The sequence below is a fragment of the Hemitrygon akajei genome, chromosome 23, assembly GCF_048418815.1.
Source record: "Hemitrygon akajei chromosome 23, sHemAka1.3, whole genome shotgun sequence".
Taxonomy (NCBI): Eukaryota; Metazoa; Chordata; class Chondrichthyes; order Myliobatiformes; family Dasyatidae; genus Hemitrygon; species Hemitrygon akajei.
Genome location: NC_133146.1, coordinates 2,253,969 through 2,281,824, shown reverse-complemented (window position 1 = coordinate 2,281,824; position 27,856 = coordinate 2,253,969). Strand labels below are relative to the sequence as shown.

General features: G+C 42.9%; 1 protein-coding gene across 3 annotated transcripts in view; it reads left to right on the top strand.

Annotated features, from left to right (window-relative positions):
• rbm20 (RNA binding motif protein 20) overlaps positions 1 to 27,856 on the top strand; it is a 253,185-nt gene that overhangs the window by 174,322 nt on the left and 51,007 nt on the right. For 2 of the 3 annotated variants that reach the window (XM_073026845.1, XM_073026847.1), the window contains exons 6-9: positions 6,276 to 6,422; positions 7,164 to 7,295; positions 13,916 to 13,995; positions 19,353 to 20,019. In XM_073026845.1, coding sequence (XP_072882946.1) covers positions 6,276 to 6,422; positions 7,164 to 7,295; positions 13,916 to 13,995; positions 19,353 to 20,019 — 1,026 coding nt within the window. The remainder of the gene's footprint in view (positions 1 to 6,275; positions 6,423 to 7,163; positions 7,296 to 13,915; positions 13,996 to 19,352; positions 20,020 to 27,856) is intronic. The other variant, XM_073026846.1, reaches the window with a different exon arrangement.

Genomic DNA, 27,856 nt, shown 5'->3' with positions numbered 1-27,856 from the left:
TCTCCAAGCTGAATGCAAAGCAGTTCTGAATTGTCTTACTGCTTATTTCTTGCCAACTATGTGTGACAAAAATCACTGTTTTTAAAACCAACACACAGCAGTTCTTTCTAAGCACAGTGTAGCATCTAAAGGCCAAACAAGTGTGTACGACTGACCCTAGTTTGAACCTGTTCACATCTCCTGCCCAATTGAGCAACATAGTGTCCCAAATAAACAAAGGGAATCCCAGCAATTTTATCAATTTGTTTTTGTTCTTTAAGAGCTGTCTCAAGTAAGCAACTGCCCCAATTAACCAATGGCCCCATTAACCAGAATCCATTGTTCTTTGTGTGACTGTATGGTTAATGCCGTCTTATATGTACTTTATGTGCCTTGTGCCGTCTATGTCCGCCGGTACGTGTTTTGCACCTTGACCCCAGAGGAAAGTTGCTTTGTTTGGCTCTATTCATGAGTATCCATATACGGTCGAGTGATAATTAGATTTGAACTTAAACTTGAATTGCAGTGAGTTTAAATTGCAAAAACGCAGCTGCTCTTATGGAATGGGTGGCGAGTAGCACAGCAGTCAGCGTAACCCTGTTGCAGTGACAACAAGCTGTACATTGCTCACATGGCTGTACCTGGGCAGCACAGGCACATTGGGCTGAAAGAACCTTTCACTGTGCTACATCTCTAAATGAAAATAAAATAAAATCTGGTATTCTATTAAAGTAGCTTATTATTGCTTTAATGGTATAGCACCCTGCTGTTGCTATACCATTGCACACTGTGGCATGAGCCTGCCAAACAGAATGTTTCCCACACCATCACCAACCTTATTGACTCTGGGGATCTCCCATCCACTGCCACCAACCTCATAGTTCCCACACCCTGCACCTCCCATTTCTACATCCCATCCGAGAACCACACACCCAATTGTCCAGGTAGACCCATTGTTTCAGCTTGTTCCTGCCCCACTGAACTCACATCTGCATACCTCGATTCTGTTTTATCCCCCCTGGTTCAGTCTCTTCCTACCTACATCCATGACTCTTCACACGCTCTGGATCTTTTCAATGATTTCAGGTTCCCTGGCCCCCATCATCTTATTTTTACTATGGATGTCCAGTCCCCATACACCTCCATCCCCCATCAGGAAGGCCTCAAAGCTCTCTGTTCTTTTCTGGACACCAGACCCAACCAGTTCCCCTCCACCACCACTCTCCCCCACCTAGCAGAACTTGTCCTCACTCTGAATAATTTTTCATTTGGCTCCTCCCACTTCCTTCAAACGAAAGTGGCAAACATGGGCACTCGCATGGGTGCCAGCTATGCCTCCCTGTTTGTCAGCTACGTGGAACAGTTTATGTTCAAAGCCTATTCCGGTGACCTTCCCGCACTTTTCTTATGCTACATCGATGACTGCATTGGTGCTGCTTCCTGCACCCACGCTGAACTTGTCTACTTCATGAACTTTGCCTCCAACTTCCACCCTGCCTTCAAATTTACCTGGTCCATTTCCACACCTCCCTCCCCTTTCTCAATCTCACTGTCTCTGTCTCTGATGTTTATTATAAATCCACGGACTCTCACAGCTACCTAGACTACACTTCTCACCCTGATACTGTCGTGGTTTTTTGTGCTTTTCAAATGACCAGGAGACGCAGAAAATTCTTCAAGAAGGGTTAAACTTTAATTTGCAAATCAAAGTTGAGACAGTCATTGAGCTAGTCGCTGAATGCCTCCCGATTCTCGGATACAGCCGCTTTTTAAAGCAAACCTGGTTTAGCTGCATTAACATATCCAAGCGGTGCATATCACAGTTACTATTGTTTTTACCTATTGACTTATTTGTTCTAGTCGACTATATAGTTTTAATTACACAGCAGACATGTTCAAAGCAAAATATCCCTACATATTGTCTCTACATTGCTTTAGTTACACAGCCGACATGTTCAAAGATCCCTGAGTTACTGTTCATTAACACATATTGTCTCTACATTCAATTGGATACCTGATTAGCATATATTGACACATCATTGTCCTTTAGCATTTCACACAGTTTTGGTTACACAGCAACTTCACAGCTGGCGACCGCTCCCAGCCACCTCTCCCTAGCATATACCAACACACCATAGTTTTTAGCATTAAGTTTTATACTCCATAAAGTTTTATACTCCATAATATTCATATTCTCCAATAATACTTGTAAAAATGCAATCCTCTTCTCTCAACTCCTCCGTCTCTGCCACATCTGCTCTTAGGATGAGGTTTTTCATTCTAGAATGAAGGAGGTGTCCTCTTTTTTCAAAGAAAGGGACAAGAGGAACCCTATTGTTGGTAGGATGACGTGAGGATGGGGTGAGAGCAGACATGCGTGAAATGGAAGGGATGCAGTAGAGGGCAACATTGATGGTGGAGGTCCAGTCCTGCTGAAGGATCTCAGCCCAAAATGTCAACTGAAGTCTTTTCCATACATGCTGCCTGGCCTGCTGAGTTCCTCCAGCATTTTGTGTGTGGATTTCCAGCATCTGTGGATTTTCTCTTGTTTGTAAAAGAAAAGCTTACAAAAGGTTCAGAGAGCTAGGTAATGTTAGAGATCTAGAAGATTATAAGGCTACTAGGAAGGAACTTAAGAAGGAAATTAGGAGAGCCAGAAGGGGCCATGAGAAGGCCTTGGTGGGCAGAATTAAGGAAAACCCCAAAGCATTCTACAAGTATGTAAAGAGCAAGAGGATAAGACGTCAGAGAATAGGACCTATCAAGTGTGATAGTGGGAAAGTGTGTATGGAACCGGAGGAAATAGCAGAGGTACTTAATGAATACTTTACTTCAGTATTCACTATGGAAAAAGATATTAGTGATTGTAGTGATGACTTGCAGCAGACTGAAAAGCTTGAGCATGTAGATATTAAGAAAGAGGCTGTGCTGGAGCTTTTGGAAAGCATCAAGTTGGATAAGTCACCGGGACTGGATGAAATATACCCCAGGCTACTGTGGGAGGCGAGGGAGGAGATTGCTGAGCCTCTGGCGGTGATCTTTGCATCATCCCTTCAAAAAAGGGAGTAGAGATAGCCCAGGAAATTATAGGCCAGTGTGTCTTACCTCATTGGTTGGTAAGTTGATAGAGAAGATCCTGAGAGGCAGGATTTATGAATATTTGGAGAGGTATAATATGATTAGGAATAATCAGCATGGCTTTGTCAAGGGCAGGTTGTGCCTTACGAGCCTGATTGAATTTTTTGAGGATGTGACTAAACTCGTTGATGAAGGAAGAGCAGTAGATGTAGTGTATGTGGATTTCAGCAAGGCATTTGATAAGGTAACCCATGCAAGGCTTATAGAGAAAGTAAGGAGGCATGGGATCCAAGGGGACATTGCTTTGTGGATCCAGAACTGGCTTGCCCACAGAAGGCAAAGTGTGGTTGTAGACGGGTCATATTCTGCATGGAGGTTGGTCACCAGTGGAGTGCCTCAGGAATCTGTTCTGGGACCCTTACTCTTTGTGATTTTTATAAATGACCTGGATGAGGAAGTGGAGGGATGGGTTAGTAAGTTTGCAGATGACACAAAGGTTGGGGGTGTTGTGGAGGGCTGTCAGAGTTTGCAGCGGGATATTGATAATATGCAAAACTGAACTGAGAAGTGGCAGATGGAGTTCAACCCAGGAAAGTGTGAAGTGGTTCAGTTTGGTAGGTCAAATATGATGGTAGAATATAGTATTAATGGTAAGACTCTTGGCAGTGTGGAAGATCATAGGGATCTTGGGGTCCGAGTCCATAGGAAGCTCAAAGCATCTGCGCATGTTTACTCTGTGGTTAAGAAGGCGCATGATATTGGCCTTCATCAATTGTGGAATTGAACTTAGGAGCTGAGAGGTAATGTTGCAGCTATATAGGACCCTGGTCAGACCCCACTTGGAGTACTCTGCTCAGTTCTGGTCGCCTCACTACAGGAAGGATGTGGAAGCCATAGAGAGGGTGCAGAGGAGATTAACAAGGATGTTGCCTGCATTGAGGATCATGCCTTATGAGAATAGGTTGAGTGAACTCGGCCTTTTCTCCTTGGAGTGATAGAGGATGAGAGGTGACCTGATAGAGGTGTATAAGATGATGAGAAGCATTGATCATGTGGAAAGTCGGAGGCTTTTTCCCAGGGCTGAAATGGTTGCCACAAGAGGACATAGGTTTAAGGTGCTGGGGAGTAGATACAGAGGAGATGTCAGGGGTAAGTTTTTAACTCTGAGAGTGGTTAGTGCATGGAATGAGCTGCCGGCAACGGCGGTGGAAGTGGATATGATAAGGTGTTTTAAGAGGCTTTCAGACAGAGGCTTTAATAAAGTAGAGCGCTATAGGTCAGCCTAGTAATTTCTGAGGTAGGGACATGGTCGGCACAACTTTGTGGGCTGAAGGGCCTGTATTGTGCCGTAGGTTTTCTATATTTCTATATTTAAATGTACATTAAGCCACTAATTTACATTAAAAGCAATATTTCTGCAAAATATTATAGCAGGTGAGCCAATTTTGCAAGAGTAATGGTAGGTAAATGCTTTAAATTTGATGCCCTGTTGTTGTTGTTTCGTGTGGCAGGTGCTTTTCACATTTTTCTAATTGGATTTTCTGAACCTTCTCTCTGACCTGGTGCTCCAGTTCCCAGACCCATGCAAAACTAGTTTAAGCTCTCCTGAGTGGCATTAGCAAACCTCCCAGCCAGGATATTAATTCCCCTCCAGTTCAAGTGCAACCCATCTCTCTTTTATAGATCATCCCTTCCCCAGAAAAAGTTCCAATGATCCAAGAAACTTGAAACCCTGTCCAATGCATCATCTCAGCCACTCACTCATCTATGCTATCACCCCATTCCTACCTGCTCTAACCCGTGACACTGGGAGTATTCTAGAAATTACCACCTTGGAGGTCCTTCTCTTCGGCCTCTATCCTAACTCTATATACTCTTTGTGTAGGATCTTTTCTGCCTGTCATTGCACCATGACCTCTGGCTTTTCATCCTTCCTCTTGAGAATATCCTACAGCCGCTCCAATACCACCTGGACCCTAGAACCTGGTACTCTGCCTTCACTGCTGGTGTGATGTGATATCATCTTCTGCCACTGTTGAGGTCTTGGTTGGATCGCTCTTTGTCTGGAATCTCCCACTTGAACTCACCTTCTTGGCTGACCCTACCAGGGGTTTAGCTCCAGATGACATCACTATGGGATGCGCAATATTCAGTGACCGAGAAAAATAGTGCTCGGCTAGATGTTTGTTGGACTGACTGGTTAGCACTCCATTTGATTCCTGCTATCTTCTTGGTCATGGCCATTCTAGATTTTAGTTTCTTTGCAACGTTTTGAAGATGGATTTTGTATGAGAGAGTTTGATACAGTGTGACTCCTAAATCCTTTGGGTGTGGTCATTTAGATTTTAATATTAAATTTAAGCCTGGTTAATCGGTTGTCCAGATGAAATATGGAGGTTATTGTTTTGTTGACATTCATTTTTAGGTATCGTTTTGAGAAGTAATTGGATAGGGAGTTAATATACAAACATATTAGATAAGGTTTTTATTTCAATGGATTTAATATTGTTTGATTGGAAGGCTATGGCCATGTCAATAGTGTATCCAAATTTAGTGGATTTGGTTTTGGGGAAGTCACTGAGGTACAGATTGAACAAGGTTAGAGCCAGAACTGACCCTTGGGGGATGCCATTGTGGAATTTCATAATGTGACTGGTGACTCTTCCTACACAGGTGAAGAAAGAACGGGTTATTCTGTGGAGGAGACATAGGATCTTTTCACATGGGATGGTTTGGGCTAGTATTAACATTAAGCCTTGGTTCCAAATGGTGTCATATGCAGTGGATAAATTGATGAAAATTGCTCAGGATCTCTTTTTGAGTTCAATGCCTGATTCGATGTACGATGTGAGTGCAAGAACTTGTTCATTGGTATTGTGTTGTTTGCAGCCGGCTTGTTCAATCAATCAGGTGTAACATTCTGGATAAAATATGGTTACCTTCTCTTTACTGATGGCTTGCTTAGAGTCCTGCTAATGTATTGAAACAAGGATGGAAATCACATAAAGCAAATGACAGAAGGGATAGTGGTACAAGTCAGAACAGCATTGGCTATGGAACTGCAACTGCAGCCAGGTTAGATGTAGAAAAACACCAAAAACAAGTGAATTCCATGTAAATTCCATGAAGAAGCAAATGTGTGAAATCAGTTACACATTTTGACTGTAGGTGAGTTTTCTAACAAAAGAAATGTCAACTTCCCATTGCCTTGTTTGCAGCTTTTTCCGCAGAGGAAGCCTGGACCCAGCCGAGTTGTTCACATCTGCAATCTTCCTGACGGGAGCTGCACTGAGAGTGATGTCATTAATCTTGGACTTCCATTTGGGAAAGTTACAAATTATATCCTCATGAGAGCCACAAACCAGGTATCAATCTCAAATCAATCTTTACAAGCTCTAATAATAACACCTACTAAGTGAATTATACCAAAATCATATCTTCAAGGGTTTCTTCCAAAGTAACCTCAGGGCCACCTTTTAATTAAGTTTCTTTAGAAATGAGGAATAATTTATATAGCTATGTCAGTAGCCATGACTGTACAGTACTCAGAGACCTCTGTAGCTAAGCCTCTCTTCTATTTCTTTCACCTTTATGTCCTTTTCTAGCTTTTTTGTTAACAATGATGTCCAATACTAATAACTCTATATGTAAAAATACGTAAGAGCATAGTAGTAGTGCGATCACTCGAACTGTAAATGATGATCTTCCAAGGTGTTAATGGAGAACGTGTGTGAATGACTTTGTTTAACGTGGGGAAGCTGATGCATAAGTAGCCACCAGAGACTCCTTGACAGATCAGAGTCAGGATCCAGGATTCAGTACCATGGAATGCAAGGTGACTGGAGACCCTTCCTCTGCCTTCACTGCTGGTGTGATGCAACTATATCTTCTGTCAGCTCCACCGTTGAGGTCTTGGTTGGATCGCTGTTTGTCTGGAACCTCCCACTTCATGGCTGGCCCTACCAGGAGCTAAGCTCCAGATGACATCACTCTGGGGATTTCCGGAACGCACAAGCTTTCCTAACACATCAAAATGATGCTCCTCGGACCGATGTAAGAACATAAGGGCACACCATTTATAGACTAATTTACCTTTTTATTTACAGGCCTTTCTGGAAATGGCATATCCTGAAGCAGCCCAGGCCATGGTACAGTTCTACCAGCAGAAACCCCCTGCCATTGGTGAACAGCAGCTACTTGTTCGCATGTCCAAACAATATAAAGAGCTCAAGCTGAAGGTAAAGTTACAGTGAAATGTGACTTGAACGTAGGATCGACATGTGCAATGTACCGGTAATCAACATAATGCAGAATGAAGCACAAGGTCACACAAAACACAGAAACCAATTTTTCATCGTCCACACCAACCATCACCCATCCGATTAAACTTCGGAGACACAAAGAGATTGCAGATGTTGAAATGTGGACCAACACACAATCTGCAGGAGGAACTCTTCTGGTGGGAAGAAATAAATTGTTGATGTGTTTGTCTGAAAACACTGAAGCAAAATAGCCAGTGGAGATGGAGAGCAGCAAGAAAGGACTCTGAGGTAATTGGTGGACCGGGGAGGGGTGTAAGATGACAGGAGGTAGTGCCAGGTAGGGGATGTAAGCAGGGGTGGAGATGGAAGACTGTGGTGGGTGAGTGATAGATAGAGGCTGACAAAGAGAGAGGACAATGGAAAAAAGCAACATATGGAACAAGGCAGGAAGAGGGGAGTGTGGAGGGAGATCAGCAGGAAGAGGGGAGTGTGGAAGAAGATCAGCAGGAAGAGGGGAGTGTGGAGGGAGATCAGCAGGCAGAGGGGAGTGTGGACGGAGATCAGCAGGAAGAGGGGAGTGTGGAGGGAGATCAGCAGGAAGAGGGGAGTGTGGAGAGAGATTGGCAGGAAGAGGGTAGTGTGGAGGGAGATCAGCAGGAAGAGGGGAGTGTGGAGGGAGATCAGCAGGAACACCAAGTGCTATAAGAAGTCGATTCAGAAAAGCAAAGGAAGTGAGAATGTGAAGCATGGGAAGAGAAGGAAGTGAATAATAGTTGGAACAAGGTGGGGTGGGGGGTTGATCTGTGTGTGAAGTGGACTGATGGAGCCAGAGGGGGAAAAGCAGAAATATGGATAAAGGAGGGCTGGGGGAGCATGGGAAGGGGACAAAAATAGGAGAAAGAAGGAAAGAAGAAAAGGAGAGTGGAAAAGGAGGAAATTATAGAAAATAAACAAGATAAAGGAGACTAATTCCACATTTCTTCCTTTCTATTCTCCTCAAATTCCAATCAGTTCCTTCCCCATACTCTCTCCTTTTTTTGCTGTTCAGTCATTTAGTGGAGTCTGACTCTTTGTGACTTCATGGACCATGGGGTCCATAGGGTTTTCATGGCAAGTAGACTGCTAGTCCTTTCTTTGAACTCAGGAACATCTGCCTTGAAGTCCAATGCTGAAGCCACCACACTACCAGCCGGCCCACCATTCACCTACTTTAGGGACAACTATATTGGCCAGTCAGCACTTGAGGTGAGGATTGAAGCTGAGGCTTGAGATCTGAGAGGCAGCAGGACCCTGACCCTAACCGTAACACAGGCCACTCCCATAGGGTGGTTTATGTTGCCTCAGATCAATTCAAGTTTGAATCCCCTTCCTTTCAGTGAGGACAGGAATGCTCTTTCACATGTGTAGCACTTTGTAACATTCGCAAGAGTAACTAGCAGTTTACCATTCCCTGGTAATGAGCAGTTTACCATTCCCCAGTAACTAGCAGGTTACCATTCCCCAATAACTAGCAGTTTACCATTCCCCAGTAACAAGCTGTTTACTATTCCCCACTAATGAACAGTTTACCATTCTCCGGTAACTAGCAGTTTGCCATTCCTCAGTAATTAACAGTTTACCATCCCCGGCTAATCACGTTTTACGTTAATGCTAATCTAGGTTGTTGAGAAATTTGATGAACTGAATGTTGATTCTGCAGCCGGCTTGCTAACCTGGGCTTCTCAAATCAGAAACTAAGGCAGCAAGGCTAATATTTTCCACTGTTACTCACCCAGTTAAAGCACCACCCTTCCTATTCACAGACTGCCAGTGCATTCACCAACATAAATAAAGGCATCCTGTTGACTTTTCCCTGGTCGTCCTGGTAGCCAATGTAATTGCTTTGTTAATATAAACACAACGACTGTGAGAGTAAAATGAAGGGTTGAATAATTCAATATTAGCTGTTTAATCATAGTATTTCTTCCTAAATTATTTTTAAGTTTATGCATTGTTGTTTTGGTGGATCTCTGGATATTGCAAAGTTGCAACAGAATATCTTAGGAACAAAGATCATGGAATAGATTCAGCACACCTAATCTAAACCACCAATTAAGTCATGCCTAAATAGATATTCACTCCATGATATGGCTTGGTTATCTGCTACCTAAACTCCCTTGCAAAATAAAACCTGTCAGTCTCGGTTTTGAAATGTTGCTTTGACCCTGTCTAATCTGAAAAGTTTGATTCAGGAACGCCAGTGGAACTGTGGCCTCTGTCAGGTTGTACAGAATTACTGTTTATTATTGCGTGGAGTTGAAAGTTAAGCTGTGAACTATGGCTGATGGGGAGACTGCTTGATCTCCATTCCATCCAGCACTTCCAAACATGAAAACTGCAGAAGACAGATACTGTACTGAATGAAAGATTCAAAGGTTCAAAGTGTACTTATTATTGAGGCGTCCTCCCACAGGCAGCCCCAAAACACCATGGAACCCGTTCAGATGCCCAATGCCCAAGAAAAAGATAAACTGCACAAATGGCAAAAAGCCAGTGAATATTATATAGAGTATCAAACGTCAAACCAGGAGTCCAGGAGAATTCAGTTTAGTTCAGTTCAGCTTCGCATCACTAGCCAACTGCAGGCCACAGAGCCGATCTTTGATCAGGTGCCCCAGACCATGCAATCTGACCATGCATTCCATGCAATCTGAGTCTCAGTCCCCCAAGACAAATCCACAGCCACAAGCCTCGCCACTCACTCCAGGCAATGTGAGACCCAAGACTCCTGCACTTTCCTCCAACAGAGGGAGAGGAAGACCAGTGAAACACAGGCAAACACCTGCCCGCAGTCCACTTCTGTCTTTATTGACTGAAAACTTGCTCAATCAAAGAGAAGCAATGAAGTCGATCATGGGCTCACACCCCTTTTCCAGGCTCCCAGGCCTTGTCCTCTCAACCTCACTGAACTCCTTTGGAGACAACCAAGGCCCAAATACACACCATCAAAATGTAAATCACAGGCTCCAATCACATGCAGCTTCGTAGTAGAATCATACTTGAAAGAAGAAGAAGTAAAAGAAGTAGCTTTGTTAACTGTCTGCAGGACATTGCCATCAGTTGCATTGTTCACGGCACCATCTTGATCTTGATTAACTCCATAAATATTGCCAAAGAACACACACAAAATGCTAAGGGAGCACAGAAAGTTAGGCAGCATCTACGTGAATGGAAATAAACTGTCAACTGTCTCTCCTCCCTGACCTGCTGAGCTCCTCCAGTATTTTTGCCTTCTGCAAAGCTGTTCTTTTATATCGTTTTATGGTGGCACAGTAGCATAGTGGATAGCACAATGGCTTTACAGTACTAGCATTCACCGATCTCGGCTCAGTTCCCGCCGCTGGCTGCAAGGAGATTGTACGTTCTCCCTGTGACTGCGTGGGTTTCCTCCAGTGCTCCACTTTACTCCCACATTCCAAAGACGTACGGCTAGGGTTAGGGTTAGTAAGTTGTGGGTATGTTATGTTGGTGCTGGAATTGTAGCTACCCTTGGTGGCTGCCCCCCAACACAATCTTGTTGACATTACTTGAAGCAAACGGTGTATTTCACTATGTGCTTTGACATTTCAATAGACATATGACAAATAAAACTAATCTTTGTCTTCATCTTTATTTACCTTGTAATGGGGCCAAATTAAAACCTCATATGTATTGCCATTGCATCAGTTATTCTGCTCTTCATATCATTGTAGCTGATTTCAGATGCTTCAGTACATTAAAACCAGGTTCGAATGTTGCCCTCCAACATATAGAGCTAGCTTTATCAGTGTGACATGGAACTGCAGCCACTGGAGTGTGTCCCAGTTGATGCTCATTGACTTCAATTTTACCAGAACTCATAGACTCTTTCAAAAGCAACACATACTAAGTGCTGGAGAACTCAGCAGGCCAGGCAGCATCTATGGAAAAAAGTACTGTTGACGTTTCGGGTGAGACCCTTTGGCAGGACTTCATAAGTTACCTCAGTGTCAACACTACCTGTCTCAATCTGACTCTCACCCGTGGAATTCAGTTCTTTGGAACGGGGCTATGATGGGATGTGGAGCAGAGTGGCTCCATGGAGGAGCTGACAGGTCCTCTGTCTGGTTCTGTTATTGCTTACATTTTGATTGTTAGAATGCCTCTTGGTCTGTTGATTTGTGCAACAGTTTCTATTTTGATTGTTATTTTTTCCAGCATGTAAATGATATCACAAAGAAGTGCCTCTACTTGCTTAAGAGTTTGCACAGATTCAGCATGTCACCTAAAACTTTGTCAAACATCCATAGATGCATAGTTGGAGACTATCCTGAGTGGATGCATCATGGCTTGGTACGGAAACACCAATGTCCAAGAAAGATAAGCCTACAAAACGTCAACCCAGCCCATCCCAGGCAAAGCCCACCCCAGTATTGAGCACATTAGCAGGCAGCAATGCTACAAGAAAGCAATATCCATCAGCAAGGACCCCCAATATCCAGGACATGCTCTCTTCTCACTTATGCCATCAGGAAGGAGGCACAAGAGCCTTAGGTCCCTCACCACCAGGCTCAGGAACAGTTATTACCCGTCAACCATCAGGTCCCACATCACCAGGTTCAGGAACAGTTATTACCCTACAACCATCAGATCCCATACCACCAGGTTCAAGAACAGTTATTACCCCTCAACCATCAGGTCCCACACCACCAGATTCAGGAACAGTTATTACTCTACAACCATCAGGTCCCACACCACCAGGTTCAGGAACAGTAATTACCCCTCAACCATCAGGTCCCACACCACCAGGTTCAGGAACAGTTATCACCCCTCAACCATCAGGTCCCACACCATCAGGTTCAGGAACAGTTATTACTCTTCAACCATCAGGTCCCATACCACCAGGTTCAGGAACAGTTATTACCCCTCAATCATCAGGTCCCACACCACCAGGTTCAGGAACAGTTATTACCCCTCAGCCATCAGGTCCCTTACCACCAGGTTCAGGAACAGTTATTACCCCTCAACCATCAGGTCCCATACCACCAGGTTCAGGAACAGTTATTACCCCTCAACCATCAGGTCCCACACCACCAGGTTCAGGAACAGTAATTACCCCTCAACCATCAGGTCCTATACCACCAGGTTCAGGAACAGTTATTACCCCTCAACCATCAGGTCCCACACCACCAGGTTCAGGAACAGTAATTACCCCTCAACCATCAGGTCCCATACCACCAGGTTCAGGAACAGTTATTACCCCTCAACCATCAGGTCCCATACCACCAGGTTCAGGAACAGTAATTACCCTTATATCATCAAGTTTCTGAGCCGGCATGGCTAGCTTCACTCACCTTAACACCAAACTGATTCCACAACCTACGGACTCACTTTCAAGGATTCTACAGCTAACTTTCTTGGTATTATTTATTTGTTCCACAGTTTGTCTTCTTTTGCACATTAATTGTTTATGTGTAGATTTCCATTGATTCTATTGTATTTCTCTGTTCCACTCTGACTGCCCACATGAAAATGAATCTCAAGGTAGTATATGGTGACGCTATGTGTACTTTGATAAATAATTTATTTTATTTCAGATTTGCAGTTTTAATGCAATGATGTTTCTGTGATGCACTGCCAGTACATTTGACTTTTTGTGATTTGACATGATGATCAGGTAATTTAGAAAGCAGCTTTGCAATAGGCAAAATTAGCACAGTGCACTTTCCCATCTTTCATTTGTATGGCTTTGAAGCAGTGATGTCAAACTCTTCTGTAAATCTGTGTCTGAATATGAATGTCTGAGAAATCTTGGTACAACAATATTTGTTAAAGTGACACTGGATTAATTGGGCAACACACACAAAACGCTGGAACTCAGCAAGTCAGGCAGCATCTGTGGAGGGGTATAACATGGGTTAAATTAATTCAGTCAGTTGTTTAGATGGGGAGTGTGTTGTCTGAGTAAACTCGATATTTTGAACTCTGCCTCACAAAAAGCTGCTGAGAATGTTGGATTTTTCAATAAATCGGTAAATCTGAACTAAAACATAAAGTGTTAGAGAGATACCATTAGATTTTTCTTGAGCAAGGTTAATAATGAAAAATGGACCAAAAGCTGCATAAATGTATGGATCTGTGACTTAATTCTATATCGGAGTACATGTGAGTGTCAAAATTACATGTTCATCTGAACTGAACCTGTTATCACTGAGGCCCTTCTGCTAAGATAGATCTGATAACCACACGTATAGTATTACATCAGTAGTAATTTGTTAATGGCAGTAAAACAAACTAATTATACTTAGATATTTGACAGCAATAGCTACTGACCATTGAGCTTATTGCCATTTGTGTGATGGATTTAGAAAGGTTATTGATCGCGATTTCACACTTCCAGGGTGTGAAATTTCAGGGTATTTTTTGTGAAATTCCAGGGTATTTTTTTTTAACTTCCCTGGCAGTGACTGTGTATGTTGACATATGAATCAATTGACTTACTGTCAATTTATTCCATATGAAATCTCAGCAGAAATTGGAGCTTGATCCAGTATACAAAGGCAGAACAATTGAATTTTTGTTCTTTTAATTCTCTTCAGAAACCAGGGAAGAATGTGGATTCAATCATCAATGATATTAATTCTCAAAAAGAACGTGAGATGCAGAAAAGTTGGGACAGGTAATTTAAGATATTTTGGAGCTATCGTTTAAACTCTGATGAATTGTAATGTTCCTGTAGTTTATTTAAAATAGATGCTGGCAATGTCAGTGAAAATTAAAATAAAACTAATACCTGGAGGTGAGTTACATTGTGTATGTGAGTGTTCTGCCTTACTGATTTCCTTGGCAAGCCCCTGATGTTTATTTGATCAGTAAACTGTGAGTGATGATACTAAATAGGTTGGAATAAAAAAAAACTTGGCAGCTGCCTCATGGATTAAACTGGGATTAATAGATGGAAGGATGGAGAAAGGAATCAGATATTTGAGCAGCTATTGTTGGAGTTTGCCAGTGATAGAGAGGGAAGGTTTTGGCTTAACAGGCTTCAGTGAGAACAGGTGGAGGCACAGATAAGAGGAGGTAAACCTTATTTTTATAGTACAGAGTAGTCAGGATGGAATGCTCCTCCTGTTAGATGTGGGATTTCAGGATACCTGACGGCTTCCCTGTTGACTACATTTTCAGGAAGTGCAAACAACAGCAGCACCTGACTGACTGGGTCAAGGAGTTGGAGCTGGAGTTGGATATATTCAGGGTCACTTGGGAGGCTGAAGATATTATAGATGAGACTCTTGAAGAGGTGTCACACCCAGAGTACAGGCTTTGGGTCAGTAGATGGGTGATCACCAGGAGAGGTAAGGGGATTAAGAAGTCAGTGCAGGGTGCCCTGCGGCCATTCCCCTCAGCGAACAGTACACCTCTTTGGATATTGCTGGGGGGAGGGGGGAATGACCCATCGGTGCATGGCAGCAGCAGCCAGGCTGGTGGAACTATGGCTGGCTTTGAACCTTGGCAGAGAAGGTTAAAGTCAGGCAGGGTGGTAGTTAAAGGGGACTCAATAGTTAGGGAGACAGAAAGGAGATTCTGTGGCCACAAGAGAGACTCCAGGATGGTGCATTGCCTACCAGGTGCTAGGTTCCAAGATGTATCAGAGCAGCTGCAGGTTATTCTCAAGGAGAAGAATGAAAAGCCAGAGGTCATGAAGCATATTGGCACCAAATTAATAGGCAGACAAGATCCTATGTAGTGAGTGTATAGAGTTAGGAAAGAGGCTGAAGAGAAGGCCCTCCAGGCTTGTAATCTCCAGATTACTCCCAGTGCCACGGGTTAGTGCAGGTAGGAATGGGATAATAGCACAAATGAATGAGTGGCTGTGGAGATGGTACAGGGGATAGCGTTTCAAGTTCTTGGATCATTGGTACCTTTTCTGCAGAAGGCGTGACCTGTACAAGAGGGACAGGTTGCACCTGAACAGGAGGGTAACCAATATCCTGGCCAGGAGGTTTGTTAATGCCACTCAGGAGAATTTAAACTAGTTTTGCAGGGGTCTGGGAACCAGGGCACCAGGTCAGTAAGTGAAGGACCGGACAGGAAGGTAGATGTCAGGGGAAGTATTGAAAAGCAAAAATCAAAATAACAGGTATGTTGCATTGGAGAGTTAGAAGTGTGTACCTTAATGCAAGGGGTTTTATGAGTAAGGGTGATGAATTTTGAACATGGTTCAGTACATGGGACTATGATATTGTGGCCACTACTGAAACTTGGTTGAGAGAGGGGCAGGAATGGGTGATTAATATACTAGGTTTTTGAAGTTTTAGAAAAGACAGAGGAGGAGGTAAAAGAGTTGGTGGGGGTGGGGGGGGAGGAGTTGCACTACCAATCAGGGACAATATCACAGCTGCACTCTGGGGGGACATAATGGAAGGATCAGACACTGAGTCCATTTGGGTGGAAGTCAGGAATAGGAAGGGTGCAATCACACTGATGGGATTGTACAACAGATCTCCCAGTAGGTGCAGGGACATTGAGAAACAGATATGTATCAGATTAAGGAAATGTGTAAAAACAATAGGGATGTTGTCATGGGGATTTCAACTTCCCTAATATAAACTGGGACCTTCCTAGTGCAAGAGGTTTGGATGGGACAAGATTTGTTAAGTTTATCCAGGATGGTTTCTTAAATCAATATGTGGATGGTCCAATGAGAGGAGGGGCTGTACTGGACCTGGTGTTGGGTAATGAGAGGTTGGGCAAACTTGGGGTGTTGTCTCTGGAGTGGTGGAGGCTGCGGGGAGATCTGGTAGAGGTTTTTAACATTATGAGAGGCATAGGTAGAGTAGATAGGAAGTATCTGTTTCCCAGGGTTGATATGTCTAATACCAGAAGGCATGTACTGAAGGTGAGAAGCGGTAGGTGAGTTGTGGATGCCTGGAATATGCTAGCTGGTATGGTGGTAGAGGCAAATAGATTAGAGGATTTTAAAAGACGTTTGGATAGGCACATGGATGTAAGGAAGATGGAGAGATACGGACATTGTGTGGGTAGGAGGGTTTAGCTTTTGGGTGTTTAGCTGGTTTGGTATAACATTGGGGGCCAAATGGCCTGTTCCTGTGCTGTACTCCTCTGTGTTCTCTGTTTAACTAGAAAGAGGTGATCGGAATCAAGTTTAATATCACTGGCATAAGCTCAGTGGTCACTTTTTAGATATAAGGATGGAACACAGTGTGGCCTTCTGCTTCATGGTTCGACATGTTATGCATTCAGAGATACATCACTGCTGTAACACATTGCTTTTTGAGTTAGTGTCTCCTTCCCATCAGCTTCAGAGTCACTGCCATATTTTGTGAAATTTCTTATTTTGTTGCAGCAGTACATTGCTATACATAATAATAAAATTATAAATTACAATAAGAATATATAAAATAGGAAATTAAATTTATTACCTCGTGCAAAAAGAAGGGAAAAATACCAAGGTAGTCCACAATTCATTGCCCATTCTGAAATCTGATGATGGAGGGGAAGAAACAGTTTCTGAAGCATTGAGGGTGTGTCTTCAGGCACCTGTATCTCCCCCTTGATGGTACCAATGAGAAGGGGGCATGTCCTGGGTGATGGGGATCCTTAATGATGGGTACCACCTTTTCGAGGCATCACCTTTTGAAGGTATCCTGGATGCTGGGGAGGATAGTGCCCATGATAGGGCTGGCAGAGTTTACAACTTTCTGCAACTTTTTCAGATCCTGTGCAGTTGGCCCTCCATACCTGAGGGTGATGTAACAGGTCGAATGTTTCCCACGGTACATCTGTAGAAATCTGTGTGTGTCTTTGTTAACATATCAATTCTCCTAAAACTCCTAATGAAATATAATCACTGTCATGCATTTTTTGTAAGTGCTTCAATATTTAGGGCCCAGAATAAATCCTCAGAGATGTTGACACCTCAGGAACTTTAAATGCTCACCCTTTCTATTGCTGATCCCTCGATGAGGATTGGTGTGTGTTTCTTTGACTTCCCCTTCCTGAAGTGCACAATCAATTTCAGCTCAAACCAGTATGGCCATTAATAAGGCATTTTTGCCCACAGAGATGCCACTTCATTTGATTCTTTTTTTGTTTTTCATGCCATTCTCTGTAAGCACTAGAGACTACTGTGCATGAAAATCCCAGGAGATCAGCAGTTTCTGAGATACTCACATCACCCCATCTAATACCAACAATCATTCCACAGTCAAAGTCACTGATATCACATTTATTCCCCTTTATGACGGTTGATCTGAACGACAACTGAACCTCTTGACCATGTCTGAATGTTTTCTTCAAAAATAAATATATTTTGGTAATTCTTTTTGAGAATTAAATGTTTTTCTATATTTCTTTGTAATATTCTGTACAATCTTCTGACCTGTACCCTAGCCCTCACATAATTTCATTTAAGTTTCATATTAGCTTTAACATTTTTAGCTGTAGTGGGCCACCCCTTGAAAATATTCTTTCTTATTGGAATGTTTGTATTCAATCTATTCTGAAGGATCCACGTATGTGTCTACCGGTTCTCCTTTCAAGTCTTCATATTTGCTATTATTAAAGTTTAATACAATATTCCTTGTCCCATTCATCTCTCTTTCAAACTCAATGTAAAATTCAGTCTTATTATGATCTTTGCTGTTGAGGGCTCCTTCACAGTGAGGTCAGTAATTAAGCTCTTTGCTCAATATCAAAACTGCTACGGCCTGGTCACTGATTGCCATAGAGTCATAGAGCAATACTGTATGGATAGAGTCCCTTTGGCCCAGTCCATACTGACCACAGTGTCCACTGAGCTAGTCCCAATCTCAGGCATTCCTCCATCTCGTCCCTCATGTACCTGTCCAGGTGATACTTAAATGATATATGGTGCTTGGTTCAACCACTTCCTCTGGCAGCTCATTTCATATCATCTCCATTCTCTGCGTGGAAAAAGTTGCCCCTCAGATCTCTTTTAAATCTTTTTTCTCACCTGAAACATATGCCCCTTAGTTTTGGTCTTTACCCTGGGTAAAGACTGTTACCATCACCTTTTCAAAGATTCACTTTATTTATCACAAACAGTGAAAAGTGTGGCGTTACAGTCTGAGCATTGTGCTGGATCAGCCTGCAAGTGTTGCTGCACTTTTGGGGCCAACTCACTAACACTAACCGTATGTCTTTGGAATGTGGGAGGAAATCAGAGCGCCCGGAGGAAACCCACAACGCTACAGGAAGAACGTGCAAACTCCTCACAGACAGTGGTGGGATCAAACCCCGGCTTTTTCAAATGCTTCTGTGAGGTCACCGCTCATTCTCCTTTATGGCAAGGACTAAAAGCCCAATCTGGCCAACCTCTGTCCTGGTAGCATCCTTGTAAATCTCTGCATTCTTTCCAGTTTAACCACATCTTTCCAGTATCAGGCGGACCAAAAAGGGCTCCAGAATGTGCTGGTTTAAGAAACGATTCCAACTATAGAATATGAAACAGTAGAGCACTGAAGCCCGATGATAATCCCAACTCCTCATCTAGGCTAACTTTACCATCTAGTCCATATGCATATCTAGTTGATGTAATTATTGCTATACCTTCCTGACTATTGCTTCCTTGTCACTGTGCTAATGTGTGGTTACTGTCAGGGGTCCAGTACCGTACTTCCATAAGTGACCTCTTGCCTTGTATTTCTCATCCCCATCCAATCTGCTTCCACCCACTGACAACTGATTTAAGTAATCACTTCTATTAGATTGTTTTCATAGAGGTGGGATGGGGTGAGGGGTGTGGAGTGGTTGCTAACTGATAGACAGACAGTATATAAAATTACAAGAGGAAAATCTAGAATAGAGGGTCAGCATCTTTCTATTTTATTTCAGGGTACAGCACGGGAACAGGCTCCTGCCATCCCATTCCACCCATATGACATATTAACCTATCAATTCTATCCAGCTTGGTGATGTGGAAGGACACTGGAGCATATGGAGGAAGTCCATACGGTCAATTGTTCCTTACAACTGATTTCTTCTTCCTTACAGATTCCCACCTGAGAGACCCCGGTCCCGCAGTCCCTTCATGCAGTCACTCAGCCCAAAGATGGAATCTCACAGCCCAAGCCTGACATCATGTTGTTCCTCCCAGCGTTCCTCCCTGAGCCCCCGGAAGGGCAGCATGAGTCCTATGCTGGTCACCAAGGGAGAATGGAGTAATGGGTTGGAAAGAAGAGGATCACGGGACTATCATTTTCACAAAAGAAGGAATGAGGAGAAAAGTGAAACCACACTGAAGAATTATTCTGGAGATGAATCTGATAAGCGCGGTTTTGACAGAAGACAATATTTAAAATCAAGTGGACGGAGCAGCCCACAGTTATTGGAGGACAGTGGAGATGGTTACCAAGGATACAAGGATAAATATGCAAAATCTGGACCTCAAAACCTGATTCCACCCCACTCTAAATACAAGATGCAAAATGTAGAGGATTATAAGAAGGAACATAAACTTAAGTCAGTAAGACGTCACCATTCACCACGGACTAAAGAGAAAGGTAGAGATGTCCACCAGTGGACAGGCAAGAGGACAAGTTCAAGCCATCAAGATCAGACTGAGCACAAAGATGAATTTGAGGGTCCGATATCTCCTACTCAGACGGATGCCCAAGAAGAGAAGGGAAGAAATAAACAAGATGAAACATCTGATAGTGAGGTGAAATTTAATCCCAATCCAATGATTATTGATTAACATGGGTGAGGGGGGGAGTGGAAATAATGGTTATGTTACAATTCCAATAATGCAGACAGTGGACAAAAGTTCTAGAGATGTGCATTTGAATCCCACCAACACAAAAAGGGAGGCACAAGAGACTGCAGATTCTGGAATCCGGAGCAAGACACCAACAACTAAGGAACTCAGTGGGTCAGGCTATGGAAGGGAATGGACAGTTGATGTTTTGAGTCAAGACCCTTCATCTGGACTGACTTTTGAGCAAAACCTCAACTGTCCATTCCCCTCACTAGATTCTGTCTGACCCCCTCAGTTGCTTAGCTGCTTGTATGTTACAACAAAATGGGAATTCAAATTTCAGTTAGTTAAATAAATCTGAAATAAAAACATTATTTTCAATAGCTGCAAGCATGAAACTACTGAATTGTTATAAAAGCCCAATGATATTCTTTAGGGAAGGCAATTTGCCATGTTTAGCCAGTATAGTCTCCATGTTACTCTGGGCCCAGTTGTCTGGCTTTTCTCTCTGTAGCTACTCCATGGTTGAGGACAAGTGTTTCTATTTCAGTTCTGTGCCTTTTCAGATGACAGATGAATCCTTTGGGGCATCTGCAGGCTTTATCACATATGGGGTAAATGTACTTAATGCAGTGGGTTGTTAGGGCATTTACCTACACTGCTTATACTGCTTGTATTTGGGTCTACATGTTCTTGTTGGATTAACTTCCAACTGGTCATGGGTCAGCAATTTCCCTGCCCGGGTGAGGATGTTATATTTCTTCCAGGAAGTTTGGAGTATATCCTTGAAATGTTTTCTCCAGTCTCCCAGAAATACCAATGTCCAGGAAAGGAAAAGACTATGGAAAATGGTGGATACAGCCCAGTCCATTACAGAATACAGTTACATGGAGCACTGCCCACAAGAAAGCAGCATCCATCATCAAAAACACCCACCATCCAGGCCAGGCGCTCTTCTTACTTTCTTACTGTCATTGGGCAGGAGGCATAGAAGCCTTGGGTCTCACACCACTAGGTTTAGGAACAGTTATTACTGTACCCTACAACCGGAAACCTCCTGAAACAGCATGGATAACTTCACTCACCACTACTCTGAACTAATTCTCAGGCCTATACTGTAGACTCATTTTAAAGGACTCTTCACAACTCGTTCTCAGTATTTTTTATTTGCAGTTTATCTTGTTTTGCAAATTAGTTGTTTGTCAGTCTTAGTTTATGTATGGCATTTTGTAGATTCTATTGTATTTCTTTATTTTTCATGTATTGCCTGCAAGAACATGTATCTCAGGGTTGTATATGGTAACATATATACTTTGATAATAAATTTACTTTGAACTTTGAAAATTGCTTACTGACAGGAGATAAAAATAGGCCTCTTCATTGGGGAGTCAGGTATCACTGTATGGTCAACAATTTAGGTGATGGAATTGATGGCTTTTGGCCAGGTTTGTGAACGATACGAAGTTAGGTGGAGGAACAGGTAGTGTTGAGGAAGTAGAGAGGCTGCAGACAGACACGGACAGGTTTGGAGAATGGGCAAAAATGGAATACAGTGTTGGCAAGTGTATGGTCATGCACTTTGGTAGAAGAAGTAAAAGCATAAACTATTTCCTAAATGTGGAGAAAATTCAAAAATCTGAGGTGCAAATTGATTTGGAGTCCTCGAGTAATATTCCCTAAAGGTGATTAGACAGTTTGAATCGCTGGTGAGTAAGGCAAATGCAGTCTCAAGAGGACTACAATATAGAAGCAAGGAGGTGATGCTGAGGCATTGGTGAGGCCTCAACTGGGGCATTTTGAGCCGTTGTGGGACACTTATTTAAGAAGGGATGTGCTGACATTGGAGACGGTGGTGGGGTGGGGGGGGGGGGGGTTCACAAGAATGATTCCAGGAATGGAAGGGTTATGGTGTGAGGAGCATTTGAAGTCTGAACTCACTGGTATTTTAGAAGAATGAGGAGGATCTCATTGAAACTTATTGAATGTTGTAAGTGGATGTGAAGAAGATGTTTCTGTTGTTGGGGGAGTCAAGGACCAGACAGCACAGCCTCAAAATAGGACATCCATTTAGAACAGAGATGAGGACGAATTTCTTTAGCAAGAGAGTGGTGAATCTATGGAATTCATTGCCACAGGAGGCCAGGTCACTGGGTGCATTTAAGGTGGAGGTTGATAGGTTCTTGATTAGTCAGGGCATGAAAGATCATGGGGAGAAGGTCTGAGAATGGGGTTGAGAGGGAAATGCATTGGCCATGATGAAATGCCAGAGTTTACTTGATGGGCCAAATGGCCTGATTCTGCTCCCATGATCTATGGTGTTTTGGTCGTGTGGAAGATATGGTCTGTGCAACTAGAATCATAGAAAAGTACAGCACTGAACTGTTCAGCCATCTAGTCCATGTATTGCCATTTAAACTGTCAACTCGCATCACCCTGCAACAGGACCATGGCCCACAGTACCCCTACTTTCCATGTTCTTAAGCAATCTTCCCATTAACATTGAAATTGAGCTCACATTCACTACTTGAATTGACAGCTCATTCTACACACTCACGACCCTTGGACTGAAGAAGTTTCACCTTGTGTCCCCTTTAAACTTTTCACCTTTCACCCATGACCTCTAGTTGTAATCCCACCCAACCTCAGTGAAAAAGGTCTGCTTGCATTTGCCCTATCTATAACACTCATAATTCTATATACCTCTATAAAATCTCCTCTCAATCTTGTACCTTCCAAGGAATATAGTCCTAACCTATTCAATCTTTCCATGTAACTCTGGTCCTCCAGACCCAGCAACATCCTTGTAAATTTTCTCTTCACTTTTTCAACCTTATTTACATCTTTCCTGTAGGTAGGTGACCAAAACAGCACACAATACTCCAAATTAGGGCGTACCAATGTCTTATACAACTTCAACATAGCATCCCATCTCCTCTACTCAATACATTGATCTAAGAAGGCCAATGAGCCCAAAGCTTTCTTTACGACCCTATCTACCTGCAATACCGCTTTCAATGAATTATTACCTGTATTCCAAGATCCCTTTATTCTACCACACTCCTCAGTGTCCTACTGTTCACTGTGTAAGACCTGCCCCCTGGCTGGTCCTACCAAAGTGCGGCACCTGCCATTTTCAGCCCATTTTTTCAGCTGGTCCAGATCCCACTGCAAGCAATGATAGCCTTCCTCACTGTCAACTACAGCCCCCAATCTTGGCTTCATTTGTGAATTTGCTGATCTAGTTAACCACATTACCATCCAGATCATTGATAAAGATCACAAACAACAAAGGACCCAGCACCAGTCCCTGCGGCACTCCACTAGTCACAGGCCTCCAGTCAGAGAGGCAACCATCTACAGCCATTCTCTGGCTCCTCCCACAAACCCAATGTCTAATCCAATTTGCTACCTCATCATGGATGCCAGGCAGATGAACCTTCTTGACCAACCTCCCATGTGGGACCTTGTCAAATGTCTAGCTAAAGTGCATGCCTTGCCTTCATCAGCTTTCCTGGTAACTTTCTTGATAAACTCTAAGATTGGTTAGACATGACCTACCACAAAGAAAGCCTTGCTGACTATCCTTAATTAGTTCTGTCTATCCAAACATCCTATATCGGGTCCCTTAGAATACCCTCTGATAACTTACCCACTACTGATGTCAGGCTCACCACCCTACAATTTCCTGGTTTATCTTTAGAGCCTTTCTTAAGCAATGGAACAATGTTGGCTATCCTCCAACTCTTTGGTTTCACCTGTTGCTGAGGATGATGTGTATAAGATGATGAGAGGCATTGATCGTGTGGATAGTCAAAGGCTTTTTCCCAAGGCTGAAATAGCTAGCACGAAAGGGAAAAGTTTTAAGGTGCTTGGAAGTAGTTACCGAGGAGATGTCAGGGGTAAGATTTTTACTCAGAGAGTGGTGAGTGTGTGGAATGGGCTGCCGGTGACGGTGGTGGAGGCAGATACGATAGGGTCTTTTAAGAGACTCCTGGATAGGTACATGGAGCTTAGAAAAATAGAGGGCTATGGGTAACCCCAGGTAATTTCTAAAGGACATGTTCGGCACAGCATTGTGGGCCGAAGGGCCTGTATTCTGCTGCAGGCTTTCTATGTTTCTGTAAATATCTCTGCTAGGACCCTGGTAATTTCTGCACTTGGCTCCTGCAGCATCCGAGGGAACACTTTATCGGGCCCTGGGGATATATCCACCTTAATTTGCCTCAAGAGAGCAAACATCTCCTCCATGAAGTTGGTGCCATTTTGCTTTACTTCTATAGAGCTTGTGTCAATCTCTTGAGTAAATTCAGATGCAAAAAATGCATTTACTTTCTCCCCCATCTGTTTTGGCTTTGATCTTCCACAGGACCAATTTTGTCCCTTGCAGTCCTTTTGCTGTTTGCCATAGAATTGCCTTCACCTCGTCTGCTAAGTCAACTTCATGCCTTGTTTTGGCCTCATGATTTCTTTCTTAAGTGTTCTCTTGCATCTCTTATACTCCATAAGCACCTCATGTGTTCCTATCTGTTGTACACATATTTTCTCTTAACCAGACCCTCAATATCTCTTGGAAACCAAGGTTCCCTGCACCTGTTATCTTTACATTTTATTCTGACAGATAGATATGTGCTCTGTACTCACAAATTTTCACTTTTAAAGACTTCCCAATTACCAAGTACTCCTTTGCCAGAAAACAGTCTTTCCCAATCCACACCTGCTAGATCCTTTCTGATGCCATCAACACTGGCCTTCTCCCATTTAATATCTCAATCTGCGGATCAGGCCTATCTTTTTGCATATTTACTTTTAAACTAATGGCATTGTGATCACTAGGTGCAAAGTGTTCACCTACACAAACTTCTGGCACCTGCCCTGTCGCATTCCCTAATAGCAGATCAAGTATCACTCTCTCTCATTGGAATTTCTATTACTGATTAAGAAAACTTTCCTGAACTCATTTGACAAACTCTATCCCATCTAGCCCATATAAATGTGAATATGTAACAGAGCCTGGAGGGAGTTTCAGTCTGGGAGAAGATACTGCAATATGTTCACCTATCCCACAAGCAGATTTTACCGTTTTAGCACTGTTGATAACTCTAAAGGTCTTTGAGATGACTACAAATTAGTGATGCCTCTTCCACATACAGGAGGGTGAGGATCACTACTGCCTGATAGATGGATGATGAGCTTTGTGTTTTGGCTTTGGAACACCTTGTGTGTTAGTCACCTTCCATACGTCCTTTGTAAGAGATAATGGAAGTGATTAGAATGGTTTTGCTTCCCAGGGAATGGTGTGTTGTTCCAAATGCAGATTAGTGAAGGACCACCACATTTGTGCACCTCAGATGCCAATTTCCAAAGTTGACAATAGGTTGGAACCTGGCCTCTGAGGTGCACAAATATGTTTCAGCCTAGACTGTAACTCAGTGAATGAGATTGTGGCTCCAAACAGACAAATGTCCATGTATCTGTAGATTGCCAGCATTCTAGCAGGGAGTTTTGATGCAGGGTGAAGCATTTCAGTGAGCAATTCATTCATTTCAAAAAGACTAGAAGATAAAAGCAAGGATGTACTGCTGAGGTTTTATAAGGTATTGGTCAGACCACATTTGGAATACTGTGTGCGATTTTGAGCCCTGCGTCTGAGATTCACACAAATGATCCCAAGAATGAAAGGCTTGATATCTGAGGAGTGTTTGATGCCTTTGTTCCTGTACTTGATGGAGTTCAGAAAGATGGAGGGGGTAGGGAATCTCATTGAAACCTAGTGGATACTGAAAGGCCTTGATAGAGTTGAAGTGGAAAGGATGTTTCCATTCGAAGGATAACCTAGGATCTGAGTGCACAGCCTCAGAACAAAGGGATGTCCCTTTAAAATTGAGCAGAGGAGGATTTCTTTCAGCCAGAGGGTGATGAGTTTGTGAAATTTGTTGCCACAGCTGGCTGAGTAGACCAAGTCATTTGGTGTATTGCTGTCTGAGGAAGGTCTTGACAGTGCTTAAGAATCCACACATGTTGTGGTTAACAGTGAATTGCAGGATCTGTTGTTCTTTTTCCACTCACCATCATTCTTTAGTTCATGAACTTTTTGTTGGACCTCAGCCATTCAATGCCTGTAGCTCTGTTTTCTCTTCTCTTTTAATTGCGTAAGAACGTCTTGTGTTTACAGTAACTTAGTTCCAGGATCTCATGGTTGCTTTCAACATAATCTGATTCTGGAAGAGACACAACATTCTCCTGGTGTAGTCCAATGCAACCATAAGGGATACTTACCGGTAGTTTCTCTTCCAGAAAACATGGGAGCCAGAGAGAGTACGTGGTGTCTGAACATCATGAACAGTTAGCAGTGCCTGTGGACTGGGATTTGTCAGGCTAGCTGTGAAGTGTTGACTAAATAGAGCTGCCTCATCATAACCATTCGAGTCTTTTGTTATTGATTTCCCTGGGGTTAGTCTTGAATTATCAGCCTGTCACTCTAATTCTTTATCCAATTCACTCTTTCACTTCTGACACTCTTTAGCCTCCTGAACAATTCCAACAAAGCTTGAAATAAGCTTGAGAACCAGTACCTGATCTTCTGTCCAGATACAGTAGTAGCTATCAACAATCTTAGCTTACCAGCCTCATTTGATGCCAAATGTAAGCCATAGATGCTGCCTGTCCTGCTGAGTTCCTTTTGTGTATGTTGCGCTGTAATTCAGATATTCTCTTTGTAAGGAAAGTTCCTGATCTGCTGTGTATATACCACATTCCCTTTTATTCTAGAAATACAGTAATCTTGGGTTTCTACTGCCCTCATTTACTCCCTTCTGCCTACATTTTTTCAGAAAGCTCAAACGTGAATTACAAGCATTCATTAGCAGCATGGTAATATAGTGGTTAGCAGAGCACGTTATAGTGCCAGCTTCTCATTGAAAACAGCTCCCAACTGAAGCACAACTTATGTTTAAAAGAGCAGTTGAAAAGCTGTTTTAATAGTAACAACAGACAGAGATGCAATTGAGTTGCAGTCAGAAATGAATGTGAGCATGAACAAAATTACAACGTTTAAACAGACACTGGCCTGGCCAAACAAATTCTGTTACGTGGGGTCAGGGGCTCCCATACATCAGACCAATGCTGATTTAAAAGTGAAACTTGCAGAAAATGCAACAAAGTAGGGCACATACAAAGAGTATGCCGGGCAGACAAAAATAATGGACTGTACAGGGGAGAGAAAAATTTTAAAGTCAAGTTACAGTTTCAAAAAGAGTGTCAGTACCCTCTGCCAGGGTATCCCAGGTTAGAGGATATCTTAGCAAACTTTCCTGGAGGAAAGCATTTCAGCAAAGTGGACTTAGCTAAGACCTACCTACAGATGCAGGTGGAAGAAATGTTTCTCACCATAGACACTCACAAATGGCTTTATTGTTATAATAGGCATGTTTTGTGCAGCATCTGCACCTGCATTCTGGCAAGTGGCTATGGACCAGGTGCTGCAAGCCTGCCCAGACACTCAGTGTTACCTGGATGACATCATTGTTATCAGTGAGGATACAGAACATCTCCAAAATCTTAAGGCAGTGTTGAAAGGATTAGGAGATTATGGGCTCAGAGCACGATGCAACCAAATATCACTGTGGTCACACCACAAGAATTACACAAGTGTGCTGAGAAAATTGAAGCAGTGGTGGACATCCCAAGGCCAAAGGACGTGTCACAGTTGTCGTCCTTTTTAGGAATTGTCAATTACCATAACAGGTTCCTGTCAAATCTGGTTACCTTGCTTTACTCTTTGAACTCATTACTACAGACCAAG